The 19,629-nt window shown below is 41.2% G+C and overlaps 1 protein-coding gene across 1 annotated transcript in view; it reads right to left on the bottom strand.

The window, feature by feature from the left end:
• The window catches only part of NRG3 (neuregulin 3), a 345,643-nt gene extending 326,530 nt beyond the window's left edge, over positions 1 to 19,113 (bottom strand). Inside the window, exon 1 of the mRNA XM_066555046.1 lies at positions 18,417 to 19,113. Within this exon, the coding sequence (XP_066411143.1) occupies positions 18,417 to 19,113 (697 nt within the window). The remainder of the gene's footprint in view (positions 1 to 18,416) is intronic.
• Positions 19,114 to 19,629: the final 516 nt, after the last annotated feature.

Raw genomic sequence — 19,629 nt, 5'->3', positions numbered from 1 at the left:
TAAGTTCACTTGCTCATTGATTTTTATCCAGCTGCAGTTGACTATAAAAGAGCTATCGGGGAAAGTTATCCATTAGCTGTCAGCTCAGAATGCCTTAAGAAGCAATTGCTAATCCTCCAGTGATAACTCACTAAATCCTAATCTCTACAAATTGTTCTTGGAAGAAGCATTAAACTGGTCATCAAAACAGGTTTTTAATGCTTCTTAAGGCTTACTCAACCTGTAACCCTTTAGAGATCATGCAAAGTACTAAAATATTCAAAAGCAGATAAAAAATAAATCCGATGGGCGTTGTCAACTGCCCATCTACACCCTCCTGCAGTTTTGCATGATGTGAAACAAAAACAAAACAGGAAAATTCACCATTATAATAACAAAATAAAACATCCTAGCGTTCATACAAATTAAGACACTGCTTTTGTTTCAAATCTGCTTCACAATACAATCTCCTATTATAAAAGTGTATAAAACACTCATTAAGAGGTGGAGATAGATTCATTAAAATTTCAGTGCTCTCATATAATTCAAAATAAACAGTAAATAAAAACACGTTAATTTTCTCACCTTATTAAAATCTTGATTGTCTCATCTAGAATTACATGGTGCAACCACTAAAATGGGTACAGCTACACCAGTATGAAGGTGATTTAAATTAACAGGTTCTAAGACTAACAGCATTCCAGGAAAGGAGAAAACAGTGATGGAGCTTGGAAAAAAATAGAGAATAAGGATATTGATTTCATTACATAACTGCAAAATTATTAAAATCTCTCTCATATGTAGGTTCAAGGAAGCAACTAATTCTGCTTCCCAGTGCCACAGAAGTGGTTCACTCAAAGTACTTGGATTAGAGTTCTGGAGAGAGCAGAGAGATAAAAATTACTTGCAAGTAGTAATCCAGAAAACTCCAAGTTCTTCAGCTGGGACAGGCAAAAGTTATGATGTGTAAGCAGAAATTATCACAGCAAAAGAAAACAAATGGCTGGCAGACACAAAAACAGCAAGACAACCCAAAATAAAAATAGAAAAAGCAAACTGATGCAAAGAGATCATCTATTCTATCTGTGCCCCTTACAAAGAACAACAGAAGGAGAGTCATATTAGACCTCAGGAAAACTTCCAAACTTTCAGTAGGTGAGGACTGCAAAAAACTAGAATAAAAAAAACTAGAATAGAATGGTCTTTGTGGAAGCAAAGGGAAGTTGGAAGCCACACACTTCTGTGTGAAGTGCAGTCTTAAGCCAGACCAGCTCTGAAAATAACATTTCTTGTCTATAAAAGACAATTGAGGATGAAGGTTACATAGTAAAAATATGTAAGTGGACATACAGATTGGTTGGCAAAAAATAATTTTTCGACACACAACCTAATAGACCCAAGCTTATCAAATTAACATTTTACCAGCATTCTGCATTTTCAGAGACTATTTTGGGCAAATTAGGGAAGTTTTGAAATATGATTCCTTTGTTAAGGAAGTTTTGAAAAGAGTATACTATAAGTTAAAATGTCACAGAAGTCTTCACAAATCTGAAAAGAACTTTTATTTAAGTTGTGTCTACTATTTGGTGAAGTACCTCAAGAACTAAAGGTAGGCAAAGGTTTCTAATAAAGAAAAGGAATCCAGATAACATTTTTTGGCAGTGATGACTGAACTGAACAGGGCTCTGGGATAGATGCAACAGAAATCACTGAATTCTCTCATGAATGTACAGCAGGAGTTTTACTGCATGTGACCTCTGGAAAAACAAATGCATTCATCCATAAAAGAATATGCTCTACAACTGCAAATTAAAAAGGATTCCAGTATCATCGTGAACAGAGTATGGTGCTACCGAATATACAATAAGATGTTCTATTTTTCAAACAGAATTAGCTGTATTCTCCTTTTAAATACAATATTGTTCTATCTTCTCCTAAATGTTGAGAAATAGTAAGAAAATGCAGAAGGTTTTTTCTTTTAAATGGCTTTATTCTTCATTTAATTACCTGCTCAGGGGAATAAAGCCACTACAAATTAACTGATCAAAATAAAGCTTAGTTATCTAGGGAACAAAGGCAACCTACTGTATTTCTTAAAGTTCTTTCACAGTGCATTTAAATATTTATTTGAATAATAATTTCTGGAAATTTGAAAGAACATCAAATTCAGAGGCAGAAAGTGTCAAAAAGGTGCAAAATCATAAAAAGAAATACTCTGGGAAGTTTAAATGATTCCTGAGGAAGCAGAAGAGACTCATAAAGCCCAGACCATGTATTTTTAACTGAAAAATGGACATCTTTTAAAATCATGGTATGGCGAAGACATCTGTCTTTCAGAAACACGTTCCCTCCACCCAAATTTATTATTCTGTTAGAATTTCAAAGTACCAGATAATGATCTAAAGTGAAGAGAGACAATTAAAAAAACCAGCTGTATAACTGATAAAAAATACAACTTTTTTCTTGGTTGAAAATAGAGACCTGCACCCACAAATTTCCAAAGCGAGAGTGCAGTGGTATGTATGTGCCAAAGGAGTTACGGATAACCAAGGAGCAGGTGAATTAGAGAGAATCAAGGACCCATGTGTTGAGGAGAAGGCAATACGGTTTACCCTCCTGTCTCTGGCATGTCTGGGGCCCACATCAGACAAATCCAGCAGCTGTAAACCCCATGTACTGGAAAGGAAAGGAAGTACAAAAGTGGCAGAACACAGAGCATCACTGGCATTCACTCCAGATGGAGATCTTGAAGGAAAAACCCATCAGGAAACTGATTCTTCATCAGACTGTTCTGAGTGCTCCTCTGCCAACAAACTGTTGTTTATTTGGTGCTACAGCTCTCCTGTGGTCATGGTCAGGCAGAAATGAACTGGCAAGAACCACAAAGGACTCTCTTACTGGAAGGGCTTGACTACACAAATTAATCTCCTTAGCACCCGGTAGTGCTTAGGAAAATGCCATGTTTAGGCAGAATGGCCATGCCAAGAATGCAAATTAAGGAATTGCAAGATAGAATTGGGAAGATAGATCTGTATCACTATAAGAAAATAAAAATTTCTAGGGATGATTTTCAAATATTTTATGCGTAACAGAAAATACACTCTTATTGTGGGAGGTTATTTAAAAATTAGTCACTTAAACGCAGTGACCATGGGAAAACTCTATCAGACAGGAAACTGAACATTGCTAAAGGTGAAACAAGTTTTCAAAGTCTTCCTCACAAAATCAGGAAAGAGTCAGAAGAGAGAGGATAACTTGACAACTTTCTACCTGATTGATGCAAGCAAATACAGAAAATTCTACTCCACTGTGGCCACTTAAAAGATCACAGAACACAGTAAATGGGAAAATGTGATTGTATTCTTGTAGTCTATTATTTTGTTGTTTCTAGCAGCAACAGCTGCTTCTTGGAACAGCAGGAAAAGGATATCAGGCAATCAGTTTTGACTCAGTTCTCACAGAAAAAGAGAAGTTAATTCAGAAGATGAGAGTACGATGCAGCTCAGTTACGACAGAAAAGGGGGGATGACAAGAAAAACCACAGCCATGTCAAACTATAGGTAAAGCTTTTCAAAATATTTGGGAAGTTGGAAAAAAAGAAAAAGGAAGGAAATTAAATGGAAGGGAGAAAGTCTAAGAATATAAAATATAAGCACTTCAAAAAAGATTGTAATATAACAGGGAGGCAATGGAGTTCTTCCTCTCCCTAAAAGCAAGAGAACACTACAGGGGAAGACAGCAAGTGAAATGACAACACTTTCTAAAATAAAATCTATACTGAGCAAATGATTCTGAAAACCAAGAGAATTTTAAAAGCTATTAGGTAAAGGCAATAAATAAAGTGTTTAAGTGTATCAGTAACAGGAAGGTTAGGAAAGAATCAGATGTTCTACTAAAAGATCAGGTATCAATTATGGATACTGCAGATAAATTACTTCAATGCATTGATCTTTACTGCAGAATATGACGGAGAAGCTTCTCCTACAAACTTTATATTTCCAGTAGGAACCACTTACAGAGAAAATGAAGTACTTATATAAAAGAAGCATCATGGAAAGATTCTAGAAGCTTACTTTCTAAAGCTCATTGCAAATTCAAGGGCACTTGTCAAAAAATAAGATATAATCTGATAAAAAACCCAAAGCCATAACAAATGAATAATCAGAAACAGATGTGAAACTATGCCTCTGACTCTCACAATGATGGCCAAAATATCCCAAATATTTATCTCTCTAAAGAGTTTACTAACATTTTCTTATAGTATCAAAGATCCAAAAGAATTAAGCAAGTTATGAATACAATCGAGTTATTATCTGCTTAATAGAAAACAAATATCAAATTTATGTTTTGCAGCTGCCTACGTCATTTTTTTCATCCTAATCAGCAAGTGGCAGAGAAATGCAAACTGAGGAGAGACACCTGGAACTTGTCAAGAAACAAAGAGAACACTGGACTTCCACAGTAACTTCAAAATCAGAATTCTTCTCTTATTAGGTAAAATTTTAAAAGACATGGCTGCCCTTCATGATAACTTTTTTTTTTCAAAAAAACCAGCATTTTGGATTAAATAATACTAAAAGGATATAAGAATGATGTGAGCACCCTTAAGGTGCACACATCCTTTTGGGGATAATTCCCTGTCCATTGAGACACGAGAGCCTTTCAGCAAGGCTCCAGAGTGGAGGGACACAGCACACTCAGGTGATGAGGATGATGACAATAAAATGTTCTGCAGAGGCAGCACAAAACAACAGGCTGAACTGGCTAGGAAATCTTTTTGTTTGGGAAGTTGAAAAGATGTGCTGAAATACCCCACCACATTTGGAATTCTTTCTCTTTGGCAGTACCACCCATTCCAGGAGAACCCCTGGGAGAATACCACAGGATCCTGGGCCAAAGAGCACCACAGGAATGTTCCCAGACTGTATCACCTGATGATGGGCACAGCACATCATCATGGGGCAATTTCCTTCTTAGCTCTTCAATAAATTACTTGCTGGCAGGAGCCTTTTCATAATAAATTGGGCCTAAGAGAAAGCACACTAAATATTCACAATACAAACAGTTCCACTGGCTTTTCCAATCTCCTGAGCTTCCAAATCTGTCTCTCTCATTTCCTCTCAACATAAGACCTCTGCTCCTACCTCTACTGTCCTGCTTGCTGGGTATTTCTGGAAGAATCAGCCCAGAACACTGAAAAGGGCATTCACCACTTCACTGCATCAGCAAAGAACAGCAGCACAGCATACATTAAAAAAATGAAATAACAAAAGACAGCTCCTGCTAGGTTTATTATGGATATACCCTCTGAATAACAAATCACTTGGGAATAGCTGCTACATGTCTCTCTTTAAAAGGTTCTACAGAACCCACCAATGAAATTTCCAAATAGTTATAAAGGCCTATGCTTTGAGAAGCTAAGATTTGAAAAGCAAATATAGCAGAGCATTTTAGATTTCACACCTATTGCAAGCTGAAGCCCAACTCTACAGTTAATTTTGAAGACGTGCAGTTTGAAGTCCTCCTTTGGTCACATCTTGATTTCACATAAAAGCTCCAAATATACCATGTGTTGTTTGTTTTACACAACTATCTGAAGATGTACAGATCACCCTTTCTGTGATTCCCTCCCCAGTGACTATCTACACTGGTCCCACAATCAACTGCTCAGCTCCATGGGAAGTCAGGCATTTGGTAAAGTCGCCCATGATTTACAGAAAGAGTACCTGCAACTTTGGAGAACCATGATTTATTTTTTTTTGCAAAACAAGACTGACAGAACCACTGAGAGTTATGCAAAATATAAAACATAAAAACATTGGCAAAACCCTTCTACACAAACTCAGTAAAAGGGGCCAGGCACAACTGCTCCAGACTGGTAGAGTTTCAGTGTGTCCCACCTCAGGCTATCTGCAGGCTTCAGGAGTCAGCTCCCTGTAGGAAACCCCAGGAGTGCCCGGGAGCAGATATCTCACCTTGTGAGGCACACACTGAATACTCTGGTCATAAACAGGATGCCAACCTCATTGTTAATATCACAGTTAATATTCCGTTGTTGCACCTCCTTGTTTCCAATCCATTTCATTATCCTATTTGCAACTGAAATATTCCCAGCTCTCCATTCCAAACAGCAGATTGTGCCACTTAATGGCAATTAAATGCCCTCAAGGCATTAAAAAGGCTATTATCAAAACATGTTTTTCAAGCACCAGTGTAAATCATTTCATGCAGGCTTTGAAATTTATAATGAGCGAGTCTTCAATGAGAACGTGCGTGTTGGGGTTGTACATCTAGGTGTTAATACAATATTTATCCTCAGTAATAACTAGTGACATGAAACCTTTCTCTAAAATGCTGAGTACATGAACATTTTAAAATGTTAGCCAGCTTGTTGCCCACCACTAGTAAGTTTCTCTGCTACAGACACTGGTTTTAAACCCCAAAGCTCACAGCAGGAAAAATAAACAAACAAAACACTTAGCAAGCTTACATATTTACACTTGAAACCCAAGCATATCAGTTCAAGTTATGAAAAATATTTCAGCTAATTGAAGAAACAACAAACAACTCAAACTTTGTTGACACTGGTATCTCACTATAGGAAGGAGGTCAAAAGAGACACAGTAAAAAAATATTTGCCAATTTTTCTCCAGTTGTGTTGGTTGATTGATTATAATAAGTCTCCCATAAAACTTGTCCATTCTACATCTGAGATTCCCTCTAATAAATGCATTTTTATTGTTAGATTGGTTTTTTAGAGATCAGCATAGTTACACTTCAGAAAAGTCAACTATGAGCAAATGGAGAACAACAGACTAGGCTAAGCAAGTCACTCCTTTGTAACTGTTTATTTTAAATGTTAGCTAGAGCCCACTTTTTCTCACTTACCTCATTGGGTTTGGATTTGGATTAGGATCCCACCTACTCGGAGAGCATTTTGACTCTATCTATAGAAGACTACACCATACTGAAAGTGTTTCTTCCTTTTGATGTGAGATATGGCAACAATAACACTTTGGTCCTAAAATATAACAAGACAGTAATATAACACATAGTAGTTACTAAAATTCCCAGTGACAAGTGATTATAAAGTTAAGCTAAAAAGATTTAAATGGGGTTGTCACAATGGCAGGCTTTGGCCTAATGAGTGTCCCAAATTCAAACCTGACTCCACTCACTGCAGGACAAAAATAAAGAATTACTAACTAGAGTAAGTGGCTTGCTAGGGTGTCTCACAGACAGCCCTGCCCTCCAGTCAGATACAGCCCTGTCATCTGGGGACAGATCTTGGCTATATTTGGAAATATATTTTTAAATTACCCAAAAAAAATAGATGCTTCTGTCCCTTCCTCTTTAGTACTTAAGTCCAATAGATTTCCCTGTCAGAGAATTATTGGAAATTATCAGACTCTCAAGCAACAGAACAACCAAGAACATCAGGTACTTTCTGAAATTTGAAGCAAGACTTATATTTCCTTCTTATTTTTTGAATATTCATTAATACACTTCATTACTTCTCATCTGTACCTCTTCACCATGTCTTTATTTCACAAATAGGAAAACCTGAGCTTGAGAAAAAGGAACGGACCACTCCTGGTCTCCTGATTTCCACTAACCCAGTCTCAGATCTTTTACTGTCACTGAGGTTTTAACAACTTTTTGGGACGAGTAGCAGACCAATAAGCAAGCTAAACTAGAGAGAAGAAGCCATCACTGCTAAAGGCGCTTTTTTCCTGGTGGAAGGGGGAAGTGAGAGTGATTTTTGCCGAGCTGCAGCAGCAGAGGGCAGAGCCCCAGGGCAGCGTGGTTCATGCTCTGCCTGCAGGGAAGGATCTGCACCCACGCACCACAGGATTGCTGCTTCTGCACCCAGTGGGGACAGTCACTGTGCTATGGGATGCATGAAATCATTACACAGTGACCAACAAAAAGGTGACATGCTGGGGGATCTCTGCTATTAGCTTTGGGATCTGGGGCTTTTTTACGTCAGCTTCCTTCCCATAACAACTACTGAACTTGCACATCACATATACTTAATATCCTCCTGATTTCCTTTATTTGTGTTTTGATCATCCCAACCTCTATTTAGGTAGAGTTGAACTGAACTTCAGAAGAAATTCATTATGTTTGGACTCTAAACTCCTCTCAGTGAAGAGTTCTCATGTAAAACATTCAATCTAGTGCCTGTCTGTGGTCTACCCTGCTTCTTGCTGTGATTCTTACAGAACTGCTGACCTACAGCTCCTGCTGAATACTCAGTTACACATGAGTTCCTCAGATTCTAATTCTGTTCCACAACACAAAAATATAGGAATTTGTTGTTAAGTAGTATTTGTTAGGAAAAAAGTCCAAGAGTCTATGCTTTCAGATAGACTGCATTCATAAACAGGATTAAAAATGTGAAAAAAATATTAAGAGAGTGTTACAATTTTTAGGGGTGATTGAAAAATAATCTCTAATTAAATAATACAAATGTAATGTGTCTAATTAATTAGATATAATCTTACAGTATCTTCTTAAAAGCATTTTTTAAAAGAATAAGCTCCCTAATAAACTCACACTGCTCTTAAGCAGTCAAAATTCTCAATGTGCAAATAAAACATCTCAGAAGCATCATTAATCTTTTGATCACCTAACATACCTCATCCTGACTGTAGGACTCTACCCACCATCATCTCTTTAGTAAGGCATTTTATTGCTATGCCTGTCCAATATGCTTTATTTTCTATAGGTACATCACTGACCAGTCAAGCGTTCAGTTAAAATCAAGGCTAAATGTATTTTAATCTTTGTAAAATTTAAATAAATATGTGTTCATGGTTCCAAATTATGCCCTGTAAACAAACCAGGAATGAGGATCTCAGTAGCTCCTCAATCTGTGTGTGTTCAGTTCATATTTATAGATCCACCTTACAGCAGCAAAGCTGTGGCTGGCTACAAATCCCCTACATCTGCCAAGGTGACAGAGGACAGCTCTCCAAATGTATGCAAACACAAAGTGCAATCAAGCCTTGTAGTGTACCAAATACTGAAATCCAGTAAGTGCAAGTGATCTTTTCAGCCACCTATAAAATAACAATTATGGTATCAAACTCTTCTCCTCTTAGACATATCGATATCCACACTAGCATTTCAGCTGCACATATTCAGATTAAATCCAGCCATCCAAGAACTAAAACCTGAGAGAATTTCCTATTGCAGATACTTCTAAAGCCAATTTCAAATATTAAGTTACTATTCATGCTTTCCATTTATGACCAAGTAGGGCTCTGTGAAGAACGTGCTCCAGATATGAAAAGGTATTAGGAGCACTTCTTTCCCTTGGTGTGTTTGCAGGGAACAAGGCAGGGTAGCTCATGCTGACAGGGACAAGGCAGAGGCTGTGTGTCCCAGACCAGGCCAGCCTGGACACAGCTCACCCTGTCACCTCTGCTGCCCAGCCACCCTGTAAGGGCAAGGTGACAGCAAGGGCAAGGTGTCCACCCTCCCCAGAAAAAACAGACTCAGATATCCTGGGGATGCTGCATTTTCTCTGCTGGTTTTATGGTGATGCACATCAAGGTCCTCACAGCTCAGAAGTATAATTTATAAATTGACAGTAAGAAAATATACTTTATACTTATACTGTCTTTTATACTTAAAAGACAGTATAATTTATTAATTGTTCTGATTTCCAATCTGTAATTTTCTGGCTAACATTTTTTTAAGGATGAAAACTAATTGCAACCAACTTCATTACACTGAGATATAGCTTATAAATAAGCAGCTGACCCTGTGAAATGTGTGGTATGCTCTACTATAAGAAATAATAAAATAAAGATTGAAATCTAAAAGCAAAAGAAACACAGTCTGCTTAAGGAAAAAGTAATTTCTGAATGTATTTATGCATTACTTTAAGCTTTCTAGTTACTACAAAAAAACCAAAAAAAAGCCCCTGAGGGGACTGAACTTTTAGCACTATGACCATTATGTATCTGGGCCAGAATTCAGGCTAAAGACTAATGTGGTTTAGCTACTTATGAAATAATTATAAAAGCACCTCTACCCTTCTATATCAGGAGAACTGACACTCGTCAGAATAATCTCCTCAGTAAAGTTCCTGAACCCACTGCCCACTGAACCCTGGCAGGAAAATCACCAAACCAGTTCAGTGCAGCTTATCCCTGGGTTTCCAACAAAACCCCTGCTTCTCTTTTGTGAATTCACTCACAGATTGAACAAGAAAATTAATTTTCTCTCCACACAACATTACTCTTAAAAAACAAACAAAGAAAAAAACCTAACAAAGCAACCCCTTTGGAAGACAATTACTGGATTGTTTTTAGCAAGTGTTATACAATCAATTCCTAGTCAAAGCTTCTGAGACAGCTTAGTACTACTTTAATGATAACCCACTCAGCACTTGGACTGTAATTCACATGGGGAGAGGAAACAAAGATTCCCCACATTTTTTTTCCTATTCAATGGTATTACTCAGCCACTTAGCTACAGTTCTGAGGCACCCTGAGCACACTACTGGAAATGCTATTTTCCTATGCACTGAACTGGGAGACAGAAGTAACCATTAGCCTTGCACAACGCAACACAGTTTTCCAGGTTAGCAACGCTTTTCAGTGCAACTTTCTTGGTTTTGTTAAAATCTTGATTACATTCAGAAACAGCACAGCAAATTCAGGCTGAACATGTTCAACCTTCCTCGTCAACCACTTGTCACTGCAGTAAAAGTACACCACCAGCACCCTTCCAGGAGAATAACACACCTTATCTCCATCCCTGCCTTACAAGTTCTGACATCAGTGAGAATTCCCAGCTCTGGAAAAGAGGCTATTTGCTATTAATACTAATTTATTGGTTTGCTATTGCACAGTGCTATAGCCCCTCTATCTGGTAACAGCCAGCAATCAAGGTTCAGTTCTTGCTGAACTAGAATCTTGAACTTTTACAGGAATGACACTGTGAAAAGAACAATGTAATGTAAAGTTTATTGCATATTTTGGTTTCAGAAAATAATAAATCTTAAAATACATCTTGCCATCCCTAATATTTTAGAAAACATTTTCTATCTATAAGCTTCATGAAAAAGTCAATTTGGCATATATCTAGCTGAGAACATAATACAGAGAAAAACTAAAAAAACAGAAATTTTCTCAAGAATAATGAAAATAATGAAAAACAAAAATCAGGAAAAGAAATAGTTTAAAAGTGATGTATAAAAAGATTCATGACCCACGTGCCTTGTCACAGTCTACAGCTAAGCCAACTGCAATCCTCCAGAACACAAAGATTTTACTACAGAACTCATTTCAGGCAAAGAGTAAACAGGATAATGATATATTTTTCAAGGCAGTGTTAAGAATACACACACACACAAAGAAAATGTTCTAATGGAAACTCAGTTCTAATAAGCACATTTAAATAATGCTGGCAGCTTTTAAAAAGCTGATGTACATTTACTCACACAGGCATGTTTTGTAAGCATTCACACTGCAATCTAAGACAGACGAACACATTTAATCACACAGATGTTCACATAAATTAGCCCTGATTCTGCAGATCCACAGTTCCACAAAACACAAAATGCATCACTAGCACAGCCTCAACTGGGCCTATAATGTTTGCAAAACTTGGCCATACAGAAATCTCCTCATAAAAAATGAAAGACTATAAACTACTTTGTTCAGCACAAAATCTACACGGAATACTATCAGGATTTCTTCCTGATAGTATTCTTCCTCAGAGCTTTACTATAAGAGTTACTAAATGACTCTGTGAATGGTCTGAATTCTCATACAAACTAAAATACCAGTTAATATTTCTCTAAAGAGCACCTGCCACGTTGCACTGCGAATGTGCATCTTTCCTATGAGAGGAAAGTACAAGTGGCAGGTGCGGATGGGACACAACTGTAGACTTGCCAAGAGATTAATTCAAATTTTAAAAGAAGAAGAAAAGCCATAAACCCAAAGACAAACAAACAAAAAGACGTTAAAGTAAAAAGAAGAGACTTTGTAGGTTTCTGGGTTGATTTTGCTGGGGCCAAAGCAGAATTCAGGTATTCCAAACCAAAGCTTCAGTTTATCTTTTTACCCAGTTAGATTTTCATTGGACACTGAACCATTTCCATTCTACCTGAGCTTTCCCTAAATGTTCAACTCCTGCAAAAATAAAAAAAAATAAAATCACTCTGAGGAAAAAAATGTAAATCAATTTGGACTTAAAAATTGGTTGCTCAACATGATAGGAAGAGAATTATCTTTCAAGCTGAATAGTTTATCTCCTACAGTCAGCAGTCAACATATCCACACCAAAAAAAAAAAAAAAAAAAAAGGAAGGAATCAGGAGTAATGTGTTGTAAAAAAGACCTGACAGTCATGGAATCCTCCTATTTAAATGCTACAGGAGAAACAAAGCTTTGGAAATCCAAAATACTGGTTTTAGAGGACAGAAAAGATAGAATACTGGAAATATTTTATTTTTATTTTTTTAAACATTACTAGGATAATACTGAGTACATTGAAAAACAGAAACAACCATTTAAACAGTTAGCAATAAGCATTTAGTTAATGTATTTTTCTCTGCTACCTCCAAATTTCACCAGGAAGAGTTGATCAAATTAAGCACTTCTTCCATGAAAAGGACATGGAAATTTGTAAGTGCGGTTGCCATTTTAATTTTCCACGTGGCTGCTTTATTCTATTTCTTCCTCTTGAAGGCATTCTACCAAGGGACCCCAGAAACCTGTGTGACAGAAAGTAGAAGCCCATTCAAAAAGCACTTGCCCACTTGTGTGCATTTACTTTCTCTGTGCTACTTAGAGGCCACCTGAACGCTCGTCCTCTGTCTTGTCCAGGTGTGAAATGCCCTGTCTCCAATGAAGATGCACTTTACTCAGTGGAGTGAGATTGGACATGAGGGGGAAGGTAAAAGTAAGAAAGCAGGTTTATGAGCTGTCCACCTTGGAAATTCAGTTAGCCGTGAGAAAACACAGTTCTAGTTTTGATCTGAAGCACAGCTGTCCCATTAAATGACATTTCCAACCCTCACCATACTGAGGGAACAGTCCCTAGGAGAAAGAAAACAACTCCATAACACAAAGTACTTCATTGTTCCTCCTGTGTTTTGTCTACTCTTGTAATGCAAAATACTAATAAAAAAGTAGTTGTGCTTAATAGTAACAGTGACTATAAATCCCTTCCACACAGCAGAACCTGAAACAGACTTCCAAATAAAACAGATGCACTTCAGCTTGACACTCAGTCTAAGCAGCTCCAATGAAACCTCTGGGTTTCTTTTGTGAACTGCACTGACTGGACAAGCACCAGGACCAAGGCAGCCAAAGACTGCTCCTGGGGTTACTACAGGCTTTGAGATCCTGATCCTCCTCAAAAACTGTGCAAATGCACAAAGCCATGCTTGTATGTTGTGTTTGCACACGCACATGCACAGTAGTTGTTAAACACAGAGAAGCTCAAAAGGAAACCACCGGGCTCAGAGACAAACAAGCCTCTGCTTTTAACAAATTTATTTATATATGCTTGTGACCAAGTCATCCCACATGATTTTACTAGGCACTTCTCCTTGTGCAGCTTGTTTACAAAACAATCACAGGAGAAATCAACAAAACCAAACACTGGTAGTTTCAGGTACTTCCTGAAAACCATATGGGCTACAAAACTGCAAGTCAAGGCCAAATCCACAGCAATCCATGTGTTTACTGGGCTTCGCCTTCAAAGCAATGAGTCATATGATAAATGCACTGGGCAACACTAGACACAATTCTGTAGAGACAGGTCTTTTGCTTTAATTTTTAATTTCCATTTTCTGTGGGTTTAGATAAACCGTGAACATTACTTTAGCATAATCCTTTGCAATAAATCAATACACTAATTTAATAATGGTATTCTGTTGTCAACATATAATATATCACATAATGTCCTTGTATAGATGCAAAAAAAAAAACCAAATAAAATTCAAGGCTTTGCTTTCACCAGCGATCACAGGTTAAATCAAAGTAATGACAAACTCTACAGTCTCCAGAAGAATTTCCTTCAGGGTTAAAATTCAGCATGGAATAATTTCAGCCATATCCCTTCCACTCATCATGCCAGTGCTGCGCAAGCTCTTCTAGGTCATAGGATTCCAACAATCATTTTAATGAAGGGAAGAGAGAAGAAATATATCTGAATAGAATCAATGTACATATCTGAGTGGGTTTTATTTAAATATTCCACTTCTTTATGAATTCAGTGATAGCTGCTCTAGCCCCTAACTGTAAAGAAGATTAAAAATGGAAAACAGAATTAGGTCCGGTGTCCTCTAACTTGATTGAAACAGATGAAGTAAGTTATAGCTGTAAAATATGAGAAATAAAATAAATTACAATAACTTTACTTCAGTGATGTGGTTGCACATCTGTGTTTGTTATTTTTATCTTGATAGTAGCCTTCCTGTCAACATATATCTAAGACAGGAAACACAAATCTAACCATGTCTGTGGTACTGACCAAAGGTATGTGAATAGAAAATAAGTGAGAATGAAGAAGCAAATGCTCTTAAAACCCCCAGTTGTTTGTCTCAGTATTTTTTTTTCAATTCAACAGCTTTTGAAGCATTTAAAATTGGTAGATAACTGGCACATTAATCTCAGTTAATGCCAAAGGCACGTGCTCTGCAGTCACGTGTGCTTCCCTCGATTCAATGACAGCTCACACTCGTCATGCCAAGTGTTCACAATCCATGTCATTTGCTGGCAGAAAGCTTCAGAGCTCTGGGAAGAGTAGGTCTGGTTTTACTACGGTTTGGCACCTCCCACAACACCCTCCAGTTGGTGAAAACCCCGCAGTTCCATCTAAGTGTCATCCTTAATGCGAAAAAGATATTTGAGTCAGTGCAAAATAAAACAAACAGCTTTTACCAAAATGTCAGTGCTGGTAGCAGTGCATCTGCCAGATGCTTGTTACTTGAACCCATGCCGTGCATAACAATCAGTCAGAGATATGACGAGGATAAACGACTGGACCAGAAAATCTTTAGCAGGAAATCAAAGTATACTCAGACTACCCAAAAAAAAAAGGGTTGCAATTGGACTTCACAAGATATATTGATTAAGTGCTCTGTAACGTCTCTTTTCTTGGTTACTATGCATTAGTTGAGCCCCACCTGCCTGACCTCAGTTCTCTGCATTAGCCTTTGGTCATATGAACACAAGAGAAACCACAGTGTTATTTCATAGCTGAATTCACACAGGAATTCTTTTAAGTACAGTATCTCAATTCGAGGATAATAACATTACTGAAGAACCCAGAATACCATGAAAAATGCATATTGGAAAAATCAGGGCATGACTCTTTTGAAATGAAAGCAATGGCTTGATAAAAATAAAACCTCACTAGCATGTTCCAGCCTGTTGGTTGATTTTTTTGATCTACAGGCTGGACTATCCTTCTAAATTAGTGACTGGACTTTTACACTGAGCACTGGATGAAGAGGCTTAGGCTGAAAAGGCATGGTTCATACGTGATCATGGAAAACACACGCAGGCACAAGATACAGAGAGAGAGATTTGATGAGTAAGTGGCTTTTGCTTAGTCAGAACCTGAAGGATCTTCATCAAGAACTTTCAAAACAGCTAACAGGTAGCTTGACTTTGAGTGAAACACAACCAAGAATTATTGTCATTATGCACACCCACAAAAAAAGAGAGATTTCACAACATCTCCTCAGATGAATACACACACAGAGAAAAGGCTTTACCAACACTTATTCAGGTGGGCAATCATCTGGCTTTCTGGAGAAATAACTCCTGTTTTGCCTCCCATTTTCCTAAGTCCTGCACTGAGCCCATTTTAACATGTTTAAACAAATAAATAAACTACAACACAAACCAGTATAAATAAAGATAGCTGCTTCTTTTCTTAAAAGCTGTGAAATGTTAAATAACCTATGACTCCCGCCCACAGATGTGCCGTGCCAAGCCAGAGGATGACACAAGGGCATGCACTGTTTTGAAGGCTGGGGCATGAGATTTATCATGTCAGATTTGTATTCACAAGGTACAACAGGATCCATGACTTTCATTTCAATAGCAGCTGGAACAACGGGCACAGAAGGAACACGCAGCTCATCCTGGGAAATTAGGATGAATTTGTTTAAAAAAAAAAAAAAAATCCCTTTCTTACTGAGAGCTATTAGTGGCAGACACAGATAGTTGCTTTGGGGTCACACCATGTCAGCAGTTCACAGCACAAAGACTGCATTTCTCCTTTCTCTCCCCTCAGTGCATACTGCAGCCTCAAAGAATTTTACATGTATCCTTAGAGATGCTCATATGCATCAGGAGAGTACAGCTGTAGGCTTTAAAAAATGTTCGTATGCCCTACAAATTCAAATCCTTTTTTATGTAATCTATTTAATCTTCCATTAATGATAATCTCTGCTATCAATGTGCCCAAACAGGGTCAATTTCTGCTGGATTTGCACTTCTTGCATTTCGATCCTATAACTGAGCTACATTTAATGAAGGGAAACACCCTGCTGTAAAAGGTATTAGCAGCCTCCCTAAAACAAAAAAATAGTTAGGAAGCTCTGCAACTGCCAGGAACGTCTCAAGATTGTGGTTTTTATTCTTCCTTTGTGTGTCTTGCATAGAGGAGAGTCCTGCCAGCTGAACATTATTTATTAATCAGGACATTCCTGCCTTCTATACCTTGTGAGGAGACAGCCTAGAGGGGCAGAAATTGCTCTGGATTTCTCTTACATATCCAACGAGACAGAAAGGGAAGAAAGGAAGAGATTGCAAGGGAGCATTTAGACCCCGACAGATCCCACCTGGCAAGCCCAGGCAGATACACACACACACACACATCACAGCAGTCTGAAGAACCATGCAGCATATCTGGTTGAGAGAATTGAGAATAGACATAAGGGTTGGAAATCTGGCTTCATTTGCTGCTTTGTTTTTTAAGAAGTGCCCTATACAGCTCCCCATACCTGAGTGAAGCAGGCTGCGTTGAGCTCCACAAAAGATTTTCCTTCTGGTAACTTCCAACTACCTTAGGTTCTACCTACAGAACGTGCAGGCTTGGACACACCTGTAAGGGCTGCTTCTCCCCCAGTTACTGTGGCACACACAGGCAAAACGAGTTATTGCCTCGTTAGCTTTTCTGATTTAGTGATAGTTTCATTCGTAATCATTGCCAGCCATCCGCCACCTGCACACCCACCCACCCACACATACACATCCAATTTGCTGTTCGTCTCCCAATTTTGTCAATTCACAAGATCAGCTTGCACTGCCTAGCCTCTCTGCTCCAGTGCTTATCAACAAATAGATTTAACAGACAAAATAAAGTTCATATTGCTTTCCAACAAAATCCTCCAGTAGAACACCCCTACATTAGCATACAGAAGGGGAGCCCTGGGCTGGGAAAGGGGTTCAACCGAGCTGATGTTCCCAGCAGCAGCAGCTAAGAGTTAATGGAGGACACCCGGCTTTTCACTTCCTCTACTGCATCCGAGAAAGCGCAGAATACTATAATACAGTATAATTGAACATTTCACTAAATAGCATCGCACAAAAGTTCTTTTGGCAAGGATTGCATTTGTCCTAAGTAACCTTTACGAGAAGCTGAGAGTTGACGCACCCAGACCAAATGAATTTTCAGATTTAGCCCGAATCCTTCAGTTTGTGCTTGGGAGGGTGGGAAGAACCAGCCACCAAGCATCAATCGGAGAACTAGCCCCCTCCTCTGCTTAAAAAAAAAATAGTCGGTTACGGCAACACGGTGCTGTGCCTACACACCGGAGCCGGCAAAGCGCTGGGATGGCTCTGCACATCCTCGGGGTGCCCCGGGCTCCTTCCCGGCGGAGCTGGCCGGGGCTCCTTCAGCTGGGACGGAGAGAGCATCCCTGGCGGAGCCTGCCCTCGTTTCAAGGGAGACGAGTGTGCGGGAAGCCGAACTCCGTCACCAGCAGAGAAGCACATGCACGGTCCAGCCCGCACCTGCTGAAGACCACACTCTCCACGCTGCCCCTTCGGGGAGGTCATCACTGGTCCCCCTCGCTCAGACATCCCCCAGCATCTCCTAAGTATCTTTCACGACCAGCCTAGAAGGGGAAAGGGGGTCTGCATCCTTACTAAAACCACAATGAAAAGCAGTCTCCTCAAATGGCTGCTCCTGCCTCAACATCCATCACACAAGCAGGGAACTTGCCGGGGGTAAAAAGGGGGCGCAAGCAAGGAAGGGAGAAAGAAGCGCAAACTTCGGAGCTCTCCGGTTTCCCGCACGGCAGCAACCGCACGGGAGCGGCACGGCGGCCACCTCCGAGCGCCGCATCGCCCCGGCCCGACCCCGCCGGCGCTCGGCCAGCGCCGGGTCCGGACGGGGCGAGGCGCGCAGCGAGCGGCCCGAGGGCGCGGGGCGGCCGGCGACACTTACGGGTTTTGGGGGTCGTGCTGGCCTCCGGCGTGGTGGTGGTCGACTCCTGGAAGGGAGACAAGGTCCAGGACGGCGCCGAGTCGTGGACGTAGATCTTGTAGGAGGAGGTAGCGTGTGCCGCAGTGGGCCAGGCGGGCAGCGGCGGGGTGCTGGGGGCGGCGGGCGGCGGCCGGGCGCCGCGGCCGGCGGTGCCGGGGGGGCCGCTGGCGGGCGGCGCCGTGTGCGGCGGCACGGGGTGCCGGGGGGCGGTGGGCCGCGGGCCGCCCCGCGCAGGGCCGCGGGTGCCGGGGGGCCGCGGGGGAGCCCGGCTCATGGTGGTGAGGCGGGGGCTGACACGGCTGGGCGGCCGCGGCGTGGCGGCGGCGGTGGTCTCCGCGCCGCGGGGGGGGGCGGTGGGCTTGGAGAGGAAGAAGGGGTCCTGCCCCACGCCCTTGGCGTCCATCAGCTCGGTGGGGACGTACTCCTTGACGGAGCCCACCACGATCCACTTGAGCAGCATGAGGCTGAGCCCCAGCCCGATGAAGCCGATGAAGAGGGGTACCACGCACAGCCACGTCTGCTGCCGGTTCCAGACGATGCAGTCGCTGCAGCGCAGCTCCCGCGGCGGCCCCCCGGCCCCATCCCCGCCCGGGCCCCCCGCCGCAGCCGCCGCCTCCGCCGCCCCGGGCGCCGCGGCGCCGGCAGCCCCCTCGCTCATCCTAGGGGCCGTCCGCAGCGCCGCCGCGGCCCCGGGGCATCAGCGCGCCGCGGCTGCCGGCGGCATGCGGCGGAGGAGAGCGGAGGGGAGCGCGGCGCGGTGCGGAGCGGAGCGGGCGGCGGGAGCGCCCCGCTCAGTCACGCCGCCGGCACGGCATGCCCCGCGCCGCGCCGCCCCGCGCAGCCTCCCGCGGCCGCGGAGTCAGCGGGACGGCCGCGCCATCCGCCGGGCGCCCGACTCTGCTGGAGCTGCTTGCTGCAGCCTCGTCGCTCTTCTTCTTGTCCCTCCGCTAGAAGGTTTTTCTTTTCTTTTCCTTTTTTTTTTTTTTTTTCCGGGTAATAAGTCGCAGGGATCAGCCTCCTCGGTTAATTTATTTTTTATCCCAAGCGTGCGGCTCCGGCGACGCGCAGGTACATTCCTTCACATTAACGCACCTTCTCGCCTCTCCTCTCCCCCTCGGGGCTTGGGGGATCCTTTCTTTCCGTCTTTCTTTCCTTCCTTCCCTCCCCCGCCCGC

The sequence above is a fragment of the Molothrus aeneus genome, chromosome 8 (genome assembly GCF_037042795.1).
Source record: "Molothrus aeneus isolate 106 chromosome 8, BPBGC_Maene_1.0, whole genome shotgun sequence".
NCBI classification, from domain to species: domain Eukaryota; kingdom Metazoa; phylum Chordata; class Aves; order Passeriformes; family Icteridae; genus Molothrus; species Molothrus aeneus.
Note: the sequence above shows the minus strand (reverse complement) of the source record. Positions and strands in the feature narration are given on the sequence as shown.